General features: G+C 34.5%; 1 protein-coding gene and 2 non-coding genes across 3 annotated transcripts; 2 read left to right on the forward strand and 1 right to left on the reverse strand.

Annotated features, from left to right (window-relative positions):
* The first annotated feature begins 263 nt into the window (after positions 1–263).
* Rab1 (RAS oncogene family member Rab1) lies at positions 264–7,357 on the forward strand. The gene is made up of 5 exons (XM_068762846.1): positions 264–446; positions 980–1,244; positions 3,990–4,121; positions 5,487–5,695; positions 6,373–7,357. The coding sequence occupies exons 1-4, from the start codon at positions 433–435 to the stop codon at positions 5,682–5,684; spliced, it is 609 nt and encodes a 202-aa protein (XP_068618947.1). The 5' UTR covers positions 264–432; the 3' UTR covers positions 5,685–5,695; positions 6,373–7,357.
* Positions 7,358–12,858: 5,501 nt separating this feature from the next.
* On the forward strand, positions 12,859–13,051 carry LOC137920107 (U2 spliceosomal RNA). Its single transcript, XR_011106754.1, has one exon. It is a non-coding gene; the product is annotated as a U2 spliceosomal RNA (small nuclear RNA).
* Positions 13,052–15,134: 2,083 nt separating this feature from the next.
* On the reverse strand, positions 15,135–15,327 carry LOC137920108 (U2 spliceosomal RNA). The gene has a single exon (XR_011106755.1). It is a non-coding gene; the product is annotated as a U2 spliceosomal RNA (small nuclear RNA).
* Positions 15,328–15,447: the final 120 nt, after the last annotated feature.

Raw genomic sequence — 15,447 nt, forward strand, 5'->3', positions numbered from 1 at the left:
TTCACGTCGTCCGGGTAAAATATTAATTTCATAAACATGAACGTGAACGTGAAATTAAAGAACCAAATAAAAGATTTAGTAATACGTATTTTCATTAAATATTATTTCAATAAAATAATATATTTTCTTACTTTCAATAAAGCATATATGATTTAAGAAAATTATCAAGCAATGCGATTTTTAAATGTATACCTTTTTACAGAGCATAATTTTTGAACGCTAGTTAATATTTGCCAAGTGGCACTCCTGCCATGGAGTAAATTTCTGACTTACGTCAGTGTGGGTGTTTCAGTGTCGGCAGCCATTATTCTACGTATTAAAATTGTAATTTTGCTGTATCGCATTGTACTATTTTTGAAACAAAGAGTTTAACTATTTTTAATATCGTCTATTACAGTTTAATTTTGGTTGGAACATATTTACATAGTGACAATGAATCCAGAATAGTAAGTACTTGTTTTTTTAATCGTGTCTTAAGAATCAAGGATGGGCTAAAATTCGTAATTAACTGCATAAATATTATTTACTACATTGATGTACATTTAATTATATTTTAAAAGTGATAAGTGATATCGCATTGAGAAGAGAATAATTAAATAGTGAAATGTAACTGGTGAGTCATTACGTTCATGGTACGGGCTACATCAAAACGTAAGTCTCCGTGAATGGCGTATGTATAATGGAACAATGTACATTATCGTTCACCCATTGTTGTAAGAGCTTTGGGATCATAAACATCATAAACGTCTGTCAATTGATTGAAAATCTTCTTTGTTTAGTCAGTACATGTAACAAAGATACGCCTCCTTGATGGTGCAGAATAGATTGCCTTTCCCACCCTTGTTTATTTACGCATATGATAGTAACGTCGTCACCGTTCGGTTAAGTTTTTGCATTTATTTGCGTTACATTTGATAATTTATGGGTATTTCGATGTTTGATATAGTTTTTCACATTCGAAATGTTACTTTGTTTTTAGCGACTACTTGTTCAAACTGCTCCTCATCGGCGACTCTGGAGTGGGCAAGTCCTGTCTACTGCTCAGATTTGCTGACGACACATACACAGAGAGCTACATAAGTACTATTGGTGTTGATTTTAAAATAAGGACTGTGGAATTAGATGGCAAGACAATAAAGTTGCAAATATGGGACACGGCAGGGCAGGAGCGGTTTAGGACTATTACTTCATCATATTACAGAGGAGCACATGGAATCATTATTGTTTATGACTGCACAGACCAGGTAATACATTTTTTTTATTTTGTCAATTGTATTGTAATGTTATTGAAACTATTTTTACTCAATATTTCATATAATTTTAAAATTTATATATTACCGCATGTTTTTAGCCACTATTAAAAAAACCTAGCTGTTTAACTTCTTGTATGTTCAACTTGTCAATAGTAAGAAAAAAATTCATATTCTTGTATTTTTATTTTGTTATTCTATAACAACTTTTTCTTTTTTAAATTTTAGTATTTGATTACATTTTATTGGAAAAGTCATATTTCTTCATCATCACCATGCCGACCAATAGAAACCCACAGCAAGGTGTAGGCCTCCCAAGTGACATTAATATGTCTTAATTAATATCCATACTATAAATCAGGAAAACAAAGTTGGATTTATTTTAATAATGTAATATTAAAATAAATATGTACATTTTACTTATATCTTTAAATAGCATCAATGTATGATGGTATTTATGTTATGTATATATATATATATATCTACATATATATAAATATACATATATATATGTAGATATATATATATATATATATATATATATATACATGTGTGTGTGTGTGTAAATATACATATATATGTACTTAAATGGTATTTAACACTTATCACTGGAAGAAATTTAAAACCTCTGGTATCATGTTAAAGTTTTGTTCCACAAGAAGTAATTTCTATAAATTTAAAATGTTTAGTCAGACATGTATATATCTTATCATTTATACACAGAATAATTGAAAGCTGGCTTTGTTCACTTGAAGTTATGAAAATGTTTCATATAATATAAAAAGAATATATGTAATTCAAAAAATGAACCGATTTTGAAGCAATCAATTGTTATATGTCATCTAAAATTACGGTTCAATTATTTCATTTTAAACTTTTGATCCTAACATTTGGTCATTGATTTAAAACTTAAGTTCTTTAATAACTCCTTTCAAAATCATTTAGATCAATAAAAAAAAATGTCCTGGCTCTTAGAGACTTATTTGTTTAACTATTCTGTAGTTAAATAAAGAATAAGAAATCCTCCAACCATTTTACTTTCCATATTTCATTAACAGTGCTTAGGTTAAACTTTGTTGAATAATACCTCGATTTTTGGCAAGCAATTATAGTTACATGCATATTAATGTAATGAAATATATTGACTTGCTTAAAAGGTTTAGGCTAAACACTCTCAATAATCTAGAATCTACAGATCTTTGGAAACTAAATATTACTTAATCAAAGATTCTGGTAAAAAAATCTCATATTAATAATTTTATAATTGAAAATCAACTTTTATTACCACTTCAAATGTATTCCAGAAAGTAAATTGTGTAATAAAATTTCACAGTCATTATAATTCAGGACATCTCAGTTTTATTGCTGGCAGTATGCCAAAGTTCTGGAGCTCTTGTTTGTAAACACAGCTTGCTTCAATATCTTGATTAATGGATCAAGGACTGAAATAACCTTTTGCTTTATACTCTCCATCTTGTAAATATGATCTAGTGCTAACTAAAACTAAATGAAACATTCATTTGTGTCATGAAAAGAATGCTAGAAGAGTCCAATTTGATAGAAACTCCAATCAATTTGAGCTCCCCCATTATGACATTCAACATAAAATGTGTGGCTATGAGGTTTTGTGTTTACTACTTATATATATAATATTGTACAATTTGAAATATTGTTAGCATTCACAGCTTTAGCCATAATTGTGTTGTAACTTACAATGTACCTTACATTGTAAGTTGTAAATAACTAAAAGTATTTTTGAAATAGCTGATTAGCTATATTAAAACAAACTTACATTAAAAACAAACAATATAATAAAAGACATACAAAATATGTTATAGACATATCACATTGATATTATTGAAAAGTAAGAATTGTTAATATGTACCAGTGAAAGTGTTCCAGCATTCAATTTTTTGTCACAATCTCCTATTTTGGTATTTTTGCATTAAGATCATTGTAGTTTTTTTTTTTAAATAACCAAATGTATCTATTTGTTAACTGTAGGAAATCAAAGTGGTTGTAGAATAACCCTTCTTAATTTTTTATTGCATAATACACTTATAAACTATAAATAAATTAGTGGAGTACTTTCTTGCAGGGGGAGGGTGGATACATGAAGGTTATAGACAGTTGATTATACATTCCATCAAGGAAAAGAATATGTATCATTTGTGCTGATGTTTTTGACCTTTGCAAAATTTTTTAAATAATCAAATAAAAGACATCTTTAACATGTTCCCTATGTTATAATAAGTAAAAACCATAATGGTGTGTGTGTATTGTTGGAAAGATCTTCGGTTCTTTTTATACCAGGCAAAGATCTTTGTACAGGGTACAATTCTTAATAAATAAACCAGATTGAACCAAGTAGCACAATCAGAATAATGGACACAACATATAGGGAAGTCGAGCTCTTAGATCGCTCTGGCGGACACTAGATGGAGTGACTACTCTCATGGACTTTTCTTCTTCTCTCTTTCTTGTAAAATATCACTGTTATTATTTTTTTTACCAGCTGTCAGACACAGCGTGGTTAGGTTCCTCACTAGGTGGACCAATGACATAGTCAAGATTGTAGAAAGTCATTGGATGCAGGGAGTGCAAAACCATTCATTATATTGATTTTTGGGGTAAACCTATCCCTTGTAGTGGGCGTTTACTATCTGTCATGATGATGATGATTATTATGAATAATAATTTAAGTTCAAAGTTTAAATGTAAACAAATGAAATGTTGCAGGACTCGTTCAGCAACGTGAAGCAATGGCTGGAGGAGATCGACCGTTACGCGTGTGACAATGTAAATAAGCTCCTGGTTGGTAACAAGTGCGACCTTACAACCAAGAAGGTCGTCGACTACACCACAGCTAACGTAAGTGTATTCGATCTGTATAATATTGATCCTGTGCATTTATTGAATCTAAGCTTTAATGATGAATATACTTCAAACAAACCACTACTTGCTTGTATTATTTGTGCTTATATCTATTTGCCTCGTCATCACGTGATTGACACAAAAAAAATTATGTAATATTATTAATTTTTATATTTGTTAGTAATAAGGTTCATGGGTTCTGCAAAGCACTCAAAACGTAACAAAAATATATTTGTTGGAGGCATGCTATTGTTTAGTCTAATAAATGTAGAGTAATAAATACGGATGGTATTTTTTAAGCTAGCGTCGTTAAGAAAGACAGTAGAATCTGCCTGGGTGCACTGGTACTGGTTCTACAGTCCCCTTGCACCATATACATTGTTTAAGTTTTAACAGCTACACATTACAGTATAGTTTGTCATTCTTAAAACCAATACCCTATATAATGTTTCCTTTACATTGCTGTCATGGTGTTTTCTTTGGTTAAATTCAACTGAGGGACAAGAAATTGCAATTTAATCCCTTGAAAATTATTTTTATTCATTAATAATTTTCTCTAAAATCCATGACTTCATTATGTGGTTCTTATTTTAATCATGAATAACCTTCACATTCACATCCTTGATTTATGTCGTCAAGATTTATCTTTTAATTAATAATTTAAACCTTTAGTTGGATTGTTTTTTATTTGAAAATTTTATATATAGTAGTTTGCCTGAATGAATGAAATAATATATATATATCTGAATCTGAATAGTAAAATCATAATATATATAGCTCGTTTTATATATTAAGGTAACAAATATGGCATCAGAGGTTTCACTTATTTGAAATAGGTACACACATTTCTTTAAAGAAAGAGTGGATAAAGTGTATGCTAACATTTTGTAAATAATATTTTAATATTTTTAAGGATTTAACAACTTTTAAATTTCAATGTTTGATTGAAAGAGAGTTAATTATTATAACAGTAACAAATCAACCTGTTCCTCAAAAGCCAAGATGTTACTATGGTGTGTCTAATGTCTGTCAAAATTATGTCCACCTTAAAGGGGACTGTTAAAGGGAAAAGACAAGATGAGTAACCTTTATTTATTTATTTGTATCACGCACAGAAGATCATTTAGGGACCAGAATGTCAGAAGAATCCAATTTCCTAGAAACCAGAACAAGATTGAGCTGCCTCATAAGGCATCCTTCTACTTAAATTTACGAGGGTTCGAAACGCGCCCCTGATCTGAGAAGAGCCCACAATAAGTCGTGTTTTTTACGATACTTTTACACTATTATAGATACAGTAGTTAGAGCAATTTATTCCCAAGTTCTATTATTTAAACTTTACTATTTGCAATTGATTTACAGCAATACGCCGAGCAGCTGGGCATTCCGTTCCTGGAAACGTCGGCGAAGAACTCTACGAACGTGGAACAGGCTTTCATGACGATGGCTGCCGAGATAAAGGCGCGCGTGGGCCCGCCGTCTGCAGGCGCGCCGCCCGGAGCCGCTGTCAAGATCGATCAGGGCCGTCCCGTCGACACCGGAAAGTCTTCCTGCTGCTGAATGCCCCCTCGGTAATGATACACACACACACACTAACAAACACAATCATATACCTATAACAACAGGTCGATACATATATGAGAAAAAATTCAAAAGTCTAGTATCACATTCACTATTTACACATCTACAGTGTTTTATATAGAGTATAACAGGTACTTAAAGCAACATGTTTATTTAAAACCAGTTTAAGACTCAAGTACCTTTATTGAATATTTAATCAACAGATGAAGGAAGCAATTCATTTCATATTATATATATATAAAATGTATATGTTATGACTTTTAATTTGTGATTTTTTAAGTACGCGATACTGTGACAACCACATCTCCCACATAACAAATATAACAGGTATTTGTGTATTATAAAAAGCGCGGCAGCTGAATCCGAGCTCTTCAGTACAGTGAGCATATCTCAGGGGGAAACTGAATCTTCCCAAAAAGTCTACCTATGCTGCAGTAACATGAGATGACTTAATTAATACCCTCCTCTGTTTGAGTGGATGATGAAGGCCCCTACACTCTACGACTGTAAATCCGTGTTGATATACAGGTTTAAATCTTGGAAACTAAACCAAAATAATCATATTTATAGGATATAAATCTGGGCCATAGAAAAAATTTTTTTATTAAAAAAAAATTGTGTGTGTGTATTTTGGTGCAATAATGTAGTATATTTTCGAATGTAACAGGCGGGCGGCGGGAGACAGAGCAAGTGGACGTCGAAGGCGCCGGCCGTCACACCCCAAACTTACAAATGCAATTACCACAAAAACTTTCACGATCGCAACCTTATTATTATAAATAAATGAATAATTAAAAAGTAACATAGTGTTGGCGCAATTCAGGCGCTACGTTACGTCGTAAGCTAACTTCTCTTATGTTGCTATTGTCAGATATATTGTTAGTTAAAAGAATAGAGGTGAAATGGATGGGTGTATGTTTATACATGTTTATATATAAAATGAATATCGTAGGTTAATTTTGTGCTGTATTCCAAAACGGGGATCATACGATGCGAGTCCGAGGTAGCATAACCGAGCCGGTTCCTAGTTAAATGTACATTGGACCGAGTTCGCTGTCCATTTGATTACTCTAGGCTTATATTTCTTTTTAATTATTCCAGCTTCTTCACATTTAAGTTTCACACCACTGTATTGCATAGAAAATTTCTCTTCGCACTGGGTGTTTATATATAATTGTATAACTTCGAGCGTACTGGGGTTGTGCTGTGTTCAAAATTTTGTGTTAGACCAAACTCCATTAGTGAACTTTTAACACAAAATTGTAGATAATAGCATATTGGCCTTAGAGGTTTTAGACAGAATTATAGCTATTTAGTGTCCGAAGATTCAAGGAAATAGTGTTAAAAGACATTTGTGTAACAACATGCAAGAGGCAGTATCTGCGGTCATTCATTTTAGATGTTAGCAAACGGTGCAGTGTTTCAAAATGTCGTGACAAGTTATATCTCGCGCTCATCTTGTTAAGTATTAAAACAGATATTTGGAGTGTTGGATTGGATATATTTTGTTGTATGCAGTCTTGTAATTTACTCGAGTCGTTATTTTTGTACTATTACGTCAGAATTAAGTTCACCTACTTAAACAAATCCGCTAACCCACTGTTATCCTGTATTGAGGGTTTCTTAGAAATTAAAACAGTATGCTACATAAAGATGTTTTATTTTTATCAAAGTTACAATCATAACCATATATAATCAAATATAAATCACCATAAATAATCTGAAATATTTTTGACTCCCTAAGAATAGATATTTAAATACTTTTTTATGTTTGCTATAAATTTAAAAAGTATGCATTTACCATTAAGTCAAATAATTTATCATAAATTGATAGGTTTAAATTGATAGGTTTCAAAATAAATCTTTAATTCCGTAATATCTCTCATTAGATTTTGATTACATAGAATGTAATTTTTTCCATGACAAGGTGTATAATCAAATTCAAGGAATTTATAAGGCATAATAAAAGTTAACAAGAAAAGTTCCCGTGTTGATAATGGCATACATGCAACCATATATATTTGAAAATCTATATGGAAGGCCAATGTTCAGATGTGGACATCCTATTGGTGAAATGATGATAAGTCCTTAATAACTATCTTTTATTACATTGGTACAGTATTATTATTTATTACAGTAGTACATGACTACGGTAGTTCAGAATCTTATATTTACAATCACAAATGATGACTACATTTTTATTTCAAATTTAAATGTAATGAAAAATAAAATTAAAATGTCTATTACGATTGCAAAGACAATTACAATTATGAATGTTTTTCTTGTTTACATTTAAGTTATCGGTTTCAACAATGGACATCCAACTAATAAAACCATGATAATGAGTAGGATTTTATGCTAATATTTATAAGTGGAGTTGACATCATAAAAATCTTGGGATACGTATTGGTGGGTGTGAGAAGAAACGACATCTGCTCGGCCGCTGGAATTTTTCTATTAGTAAATTCAGTGAAGCCACCTTCATTTTTTTTTAAATTATCAAATGCATGTTTTGCTTGTTTGGGTACAGTTTTAGAGGCTTTGAATGGATGATTATATCGCTAAATTCTCGCAGCAAGCAAAAAGCTTTTTTAACCTATTTCCAATTGGAAATATGTTGAATTTTATTTTTACTATTGGAATGCGGCAATAACTGGCAGTACAAAGTATACGTGGACAGATAGTAAACAATTTTATTATGTAGTAATCTGAATTTTTAAAACGTATTTTCTTATATATATTGACATTACAGTATTTATTACTACTGAAACCATTGATTTTTGGATAGGTGGTACCATGTGACGTGTGGTATTTTTAACAACAACATCGCATCATATATTCGTAGTCGTGACAGAGGCCGTGCATGTTGAGCGGGCACTGTAGAAACTGCGGACACAATACTGGCAACTTGTCTGTGAAAGAAAACCTAATAAATAAAAAAAAACAATAACGAAAAAAAATGTGTCTACTTGGTTTTCATTGCTTAAACAACTGAAGAATCTAGTCATAACAAGGCTGATGGGACATCAAAACTTGAAATATAGACTACACCACATATTCCTTAAAATGTTTCTATAGTTTTTTTATACGGATACAGATAGATCTCTTATTTGTCACTGCCAATTTTAAACTATGCATATTTGTTACCTAAATTTAAAATACTGGTTGCATTGTACCAAAATAAGGTAAGAGAGTCATTGACCAGGGTGGGGTAAATGGTGATATCCAGTTTCGCGATCGATTCATCAGACGAAGGCCCTCACGGAATCGGCTCTAAATATATGCGCGTGAAGTTTTTCCGAAGAAGCTGATGGGAAGCTGTGAGAAGAACCGCGCAAAAATTCCATGATAACTACTGCTCTATAACGAAGTAAACACGACTATAATGCTGCCGAAACCACTGTACCGCACCTTAGTTATATGCGCGGCGGGCGGGAGAGTATCGGTCGCTCCGTTCCATCAGTCCGCCTTTAACCTTTTTCACGGTGCCTCCCCACCGCGCTTTCATTAAGGCTCGGTACAGCGATTTAAAGCAACGGAATAGGAAATTCAAACAGAGTGAAGACACTGGATGCAGGTCAATTCCAACCGGTTTTACTGAAGTTCTGTGATGGGAAGCCTATGTCTAACAGTGTACATCATGCGCCTGATAATGATATATTTAATAAAAATTACCAAGTGGATAAGCGCAACCGCAGCAGTACCCGTGGATGATTGCCTCATCATCTTCGCATCCTCGTGGCGGGCATCCGTTGCACCGTATACCGAGTCCCAGAAACGGGTAATTCCCTGCAACATATAAACACGTTTTCTGCATTCTACTTGTTTTAAGGAGTATTACAGAATAAAAAAATTATTCGATGAACAGACAGCCACAGGCAAGTGGGTACCATGAGCCGGTAGGCAAACCGACGACTTAGTCAAGGTCGCGATAATCGCGGGATGCGAGCAGAGCAAGACCAATCTTCGGAGAAGGCCTATGTCTTATAGTAGGAGTCTGTTGCCTGACATGATGATAGTCGCTGCAGTAGGACCAAGTAATAACAAGCTAAGGATACGTCTACACAGGAGCAACACGATTATTTCCGTTTACCTAAGTTGTGTGTTTTCGTGCTGATCCCTGTTTAATTTGTAGTTAAAAAAATGCAGGTGGTAGAACTTAATTTGAATGGAATATAAAATGAAAATAATGATTAAAAAGATTATATTATTTATATAAAAACTCTAGACACTAACAACAAATAAAATAACACACACTACAACTACGGATACACTAAAATATTCTGACCACAATAGTACAGTACCAGGCGATAAATATTGCACATCGACCTTTTGAATATGTCATCACTTAAAAGTTCTTTATATTTTAATAACAACATTAAATAGATTTTTGCTTTATAAAGCTTTTAAATATCATAATAATCAAGTTTCTAATAAAAGTGTTACTAATTTTACGAAGCTTATATTTTATAGAAGCTGAAAGTTTATCACGGTAAAGGACTGGCAACTAAACAGTACTGAAGGTGTATAATACCGGTATTTTATATATAACGGTTCACCATTTATACCTATGTTGACAGAAAGCCGATGCTTTCTACGATATATTTTTGTCGATGCAAACTTTCAGTTTTGATATTATAACGAACGTCTAGGGTTTATGGGTTCTTGCTCTACTAGAGAAATGTGTAATAAAAAATAATTAAAGTAAAGAAATCAAAATTGACAATAAATTTGAATTCTAAATTTTATTTAACACTTACATCTAGGTGCTTTCCTCAGCCCATTTATACCAGCGTCTGTAGGAGTCAAGAACAAACAATAGATACTTATAAAATTTGTCAAAATTAAAAAGAGACTAAACGACAGGTTTATCGATTGCATTTTGTTACTGTCTCGAGTAATGAGCGGGATCGCTTATTTAAAGACGTGAGACTTGAAAGAGTCATTATGAAAATAGTTGTTTAGGTCAGTGCTACCAGATAACGGATAATGTATGAGGTTACACTGTATCGTGTATCCATCGAATTTACGACAGTTCAAATTTAGGAGTACGTTACTTAACTGAAGTAAAACTTTGATCAAGTATGATATATTATCTGTTAAAGCATGGCTGTTCTATAAGGCTGTGGAATGCTTGTATTTAAGGCAAAGAAGGATATTGCCGGTCGCCTGAGCAAAATCAAACACGAATAATTAAAAAAAGAAATATTTCTTAAGACAGCATTAGGCAAACATACCAACAAATACTATTATGGGACAATCATAAACAATGAGGTTGATAGATAAATATATGGCAAAAATTATTACAGACAACAAATTAAATCGGAATTTTATGTTACTCATCTATAGCGGAGCGAATTCGGGCTGTATTGTTTCTGAAGATGTTAATGCTGTTAGCCCTAAGGCTTTTACAGCTTCATCGGTACTGAGTTTCAATCTAGTTCACGGACCTTCCGCTCCGTGAACTAGATTTAAAAATAAAAATAGGTGTCGTTACGTGATGGTTGATGTTTTGTTTTGTTATGTAGAACGCGACGACCTGTGTAAAGTGTTGCAGGTGCAGTGGTTGCTGATGATGCTGAGTGTTGTGAGTGCTGCAGGGGGTGTGGTGTGGCGAGTGTTCTGTGGAAACCCTCTGATGGGCGTGAGGAGAACGTCTTTAGGACGTCTCTTGGTCTTTAATGAGGTGCGGGGGGAGTAGCATGAGGCGCTAGCTATTGAGGGATTGGGATGTGCGGATGCCGACTCAAAGTAAGTTTTTGAGAATGCAGAAAGAACTCTTGGAGAATTGGGGCTAGGAGAAAAAATCACGAAAGAAACTCCAGTAACGCTTCTATCTAAAACGATTACAGGTAGGCCTCCAACGTGAATATACGAGTCGACTTCGCAGTTGAGGACAGTTGGTTTACGAATGGCTTTATCACGAGTTATCCGAGTAACGCTGAAGAAATTGGTTCGCTTTTATTTCTATTTCTTTACATGTTGTTTTTAACGTTGTAAAATTGTAAACTAATACTTGTTTTAGTAATACACGTGCTAAACTATATATTAAAATAAAGCCCCTTCTTAGAGCAATCTTACAAAGTTTTCTGTTATAGTTAGTAAACCGATCATATCTGTGTAAATAAGTGTTACCTGCAGGGTGGACATAAAAATGTATGTTATTTTTAAGTTTCGAAATTAATGTCGAAAATGAAAAAAACATCAAGTAAAAACATAATAAAGTTTTATAAAAAAACAGGAAGAGAGATAAGGTATTTGATTAGATTAAATCGAAATTATTTGTGTGAACAACCTCGGCTCGATCAGTTTCTATAACGAGATTATATTATATACTCATGCATCTGTTTGCATGTGCTCGTACAAATGTTTTTATAACAAGAACTGTAAGGGCGGAGCCATACTGCCAAATCACTGTTTCTGTGCATTGGCACCGGACCGATACAACTCTGATGTTTTATGATCAATGTACAGTATATTATTATAAAGATGTAAAGTTCAGAAGTAAATAAATATTTAATGAAATCTGTTTTATTTTTTAAGAAACCCTGGCTATCCTATAACTCCTAGTAAATCGATTAAATATAACAAGTACTTATATTGGGAAAATTTATGTAAAACAATAAAAGAAATATCGTAAACATTATTTATATACATATTGTCTCCTAATAAACCCTTAAAATAAAACATGTACTTATATTGAAAAAAAATTATCTAAAATAAAATAAATATCGTAAAAATTATTCACATACATATTGTTTCCCTACAATATCGTTGAAATATATTATCACATACCTAAAATGTAACAAAAAATTATACGTTAAATAAAATAATAAGTTAACCATTTCCCCAGTCTTATAAAACTGTTAACATTATTCATATATGCCTTATTCATATACATAATTGGAAGCTGCTCCTCATAGATTAAGATAAAAAAAACGCGTGAATTAATATTGTTTAATAATTTAGTCTTATAAAGTGATACAACTAACGCTGCGCATATAAAAAATTTGCTATCGTATTGTGTCTGTGAATAAACAAAGTTGTGCGCGCAATGCAATAGATGGCGCTGTGGCGCATGCGGTAAAATTGTAGAGCGCGGTGTAGAGATTTGTTGGAAGTTAATAAAACCCGTGAACGAGCGGTGTCCGTTATCGCTTCTCGGCCTTTTGGCTAAGATCAAAGTGTAGTATCTGTTCTTTTCAGCTTAATATCTGAAAGTTCCCGCACTGCGGGACCAGTATATTAAACTGATTTTTGTAAAACGACGGGATGTTCGGGGCTCGCTCCACTCCCGTCACGGGTCGGCCCGGCATTGCAGTGCCGCCGGGATCGGCCCACATATATATAACTTGAACAATTAACGATGAGGAATAGGCCTCTTACACAGATACCCCTATTACTCTCTAATGTCCTCTTACCCCATTATGTTTCTAAATATAACATATAAATGGGATGTATTCGGTGTCGGTGAACTCTGTTGTGTCCCCTCGTCATATATGGTGGCGGCTGGCTGCACGTGGGTTATATCGCATATGAGTAATTATTAATTGCCCTGTCTCAAGTAAAAACCATTTCGAAGAGGCAGAGAGGAGGTGGACCTGTTGTTAACCCCTTGTAACCCATTATCATAAATTTTAAAATAATTTATGTTTAAGGCCTTATATTTAACTAAAATGAAACACGTATTTTTCAGAAAATCAATTTTTTTATTATTTGTTTATTTATTTCAGAAAATAGGGATTGTGATTTATCTGTAACATTGCGCCAATAGTATTATATTGTTCTATATGGTGTGGAACTCTTTGAAACAATTATTTTTCTTATTATAGCAAAGAGCCACACCGCATTTCTCTCATAAAGTTTATTTCAAACTTTTTACACGTAACGACTTGTCGCGACTGCCTACATGTCAAATTAAACTTTCAATATCATACTAGTAACGCCAGCTCTGTGTATCGTGGTGTATTATTTCCTTCGTATGGTATGTAACAGTGAAGATACAATGTGTTAAAAGAGAATAAATATGATCTGTTGGAATTTGTAGGATCTTTTATAGTTTGTTACAGAAATGTTACAAGGGTTACTTATTCAATATTAAAATCAATACGTATTCTGTTAGCAAAACGGAAAGCAGTAGCAGAACTGTTTATTTTGGAGATAATACTTTTATTATTTTAAGCAGGTCTTCGAATGCTCCTGAAATCAAGCATCATCTGACACATCGCAAGACATACGATCCGATACATCGCATCTGAAGTCAAGACATCTAAGAGGTTAGAAGGAACATCGAAGACAAGACATCACAATCAAGAAGTTCAAGAATCTCAACAAGAAAACATCGATGGAACATCAGGACCATCCACAAGACGACATCCATCATCAACGTCATCAAGTGACATCATCCATCGAAAAATCGTCTCCGACCGCTCGAAGCAGACGCACGCTCCGTCCGCACCCTACCCGCGACCAGTGCTGCCGGCTAGAGCTCTTCCCGCCGACTTTTCCGAGTGGTTTGCACACATCGGTTCGCCCGCAACACACCGACCGTCGCGCAGTCGAATTCCCGCTCGGAGCGGGACACGCGTCTCGCGCGGCATGGCTCAGCCTCCTGATCCCCGCGTGGGTTCCCCCGCATAGGACAGAGACGCCTTATCTGTGGTGTAGCTAGTTCAACAGGGCTAACCCCGTTCTGAACACCGCTCTCATTAGAGAATCAGACTCCTCCTTAGCATTCGAAGACGTCGACAAGGTTGACTGCCTGGCCGACAGCTTAGAGCAACAATGCACAGACAGATCTTTGCCAGTGGACCCTATCCATCTGCGTACGGTCAAAATTGAGGCCCGGATCAAATCGAAACTCCCGCCGAGCGGACCGGAAATCTCTCATAAGCAAAAGCTCCTCCTGGACGAACAGTTCGCATTTCGAAACCACCACTCGCGCGTCCATCCATCAAGCTTTGCACCAAGGAAGCCTGGAGACACAGGCGTTATCTTGTTCGATATCGCCAAGGCCTTCGACAGTCTGGTAAAACGGTTTATTATATACAAACTGTACGCACTCAACCTGCCGAATAGACTCTTTATAATGATCATATAAGCCTTCTTCTACTACTGCTTTCTGTTTTGCTAACAGAATACGTATTGATTTTAATATTGAATATTAACGATAGGTCCACCTCCTCTCTGCCTCTTCGAAATGGTTTTTACTTGAGAACAGGGCAATTAATAATTACTCATATGCGATATAACCCACGTGCAGCCAGCCGCCACCATATATGACGAGGGGACACAACAGAGTTCACCGACACCGAATACATCCCATTTATATGTTATATTTAGAAACATAATGGGGTAAGAGGACATTAGAGAGTAATAGGGGTATCTGTGTAAGAGGCCTATTCCTCATCGTTAATTGTTCAAGTTATATATATGTGGGCCGATCCCGGCGGCACTGCAATGCCGGGCCGACCCGTGACGGGAGTGGAGCGAGCCCCGAACATCCCGTCGTTTTACAAAAATCAGTTTAATATACTGGTCCCGCAGTGCGGGAACTTTCAGATATTAAGCTGAAAAGAACAGATACTACACTTTGATCTTAGCCAAAAGGCCGAGAAGCGATAACGGACACCGCTCGTTCACGGGTTTTATTAACTTCCAACAAATCTCTACACCGCGCTCTACAATTTTACCGCATGCGCCACAGCGCCATCTATTGCATTGCGCGCACAACTTTGTTTAT

Source organism: Battus philenor, unplaced genomic scaffold, assembly GCF_028537555.1.
Source record: "Battus philenor isolate CCGP_79_NKW_IND1 unplaced genomic scaffold, ilBatPhil1.0.hap1 SCAF_17, whole genome shotgun sequence".
In the NCBI taxonomy this organism is placed as follows: domain Eukaryota; kingdom Metazoa; phylum Arthropoda; class Insecta; order Lepidoptera; family Papilionidae; genus Battus; species Battus philenor.

What these genes read in the sequence shown, in the direction of transcription:
- Rab1 (XM_068762846.1), top strand. An exon ending in TTTATGACTGCACAGACCAG is followed by an intron (nt 1,245 to 3,989) that starts GTAATACATTTT and finishes GAAATGTTGCAG; the next exon opens with GACTCGTTCAGCAACGTGAA. An exon ending in TCGACTACACCACAGCTAAC is followed by an intron (nt 4,122 to 5,486) that starts GTAAGTGTATTC and finishes ATTGATTTACAG; the next exon opens with CAATACGCCGAGCAGCTGGG.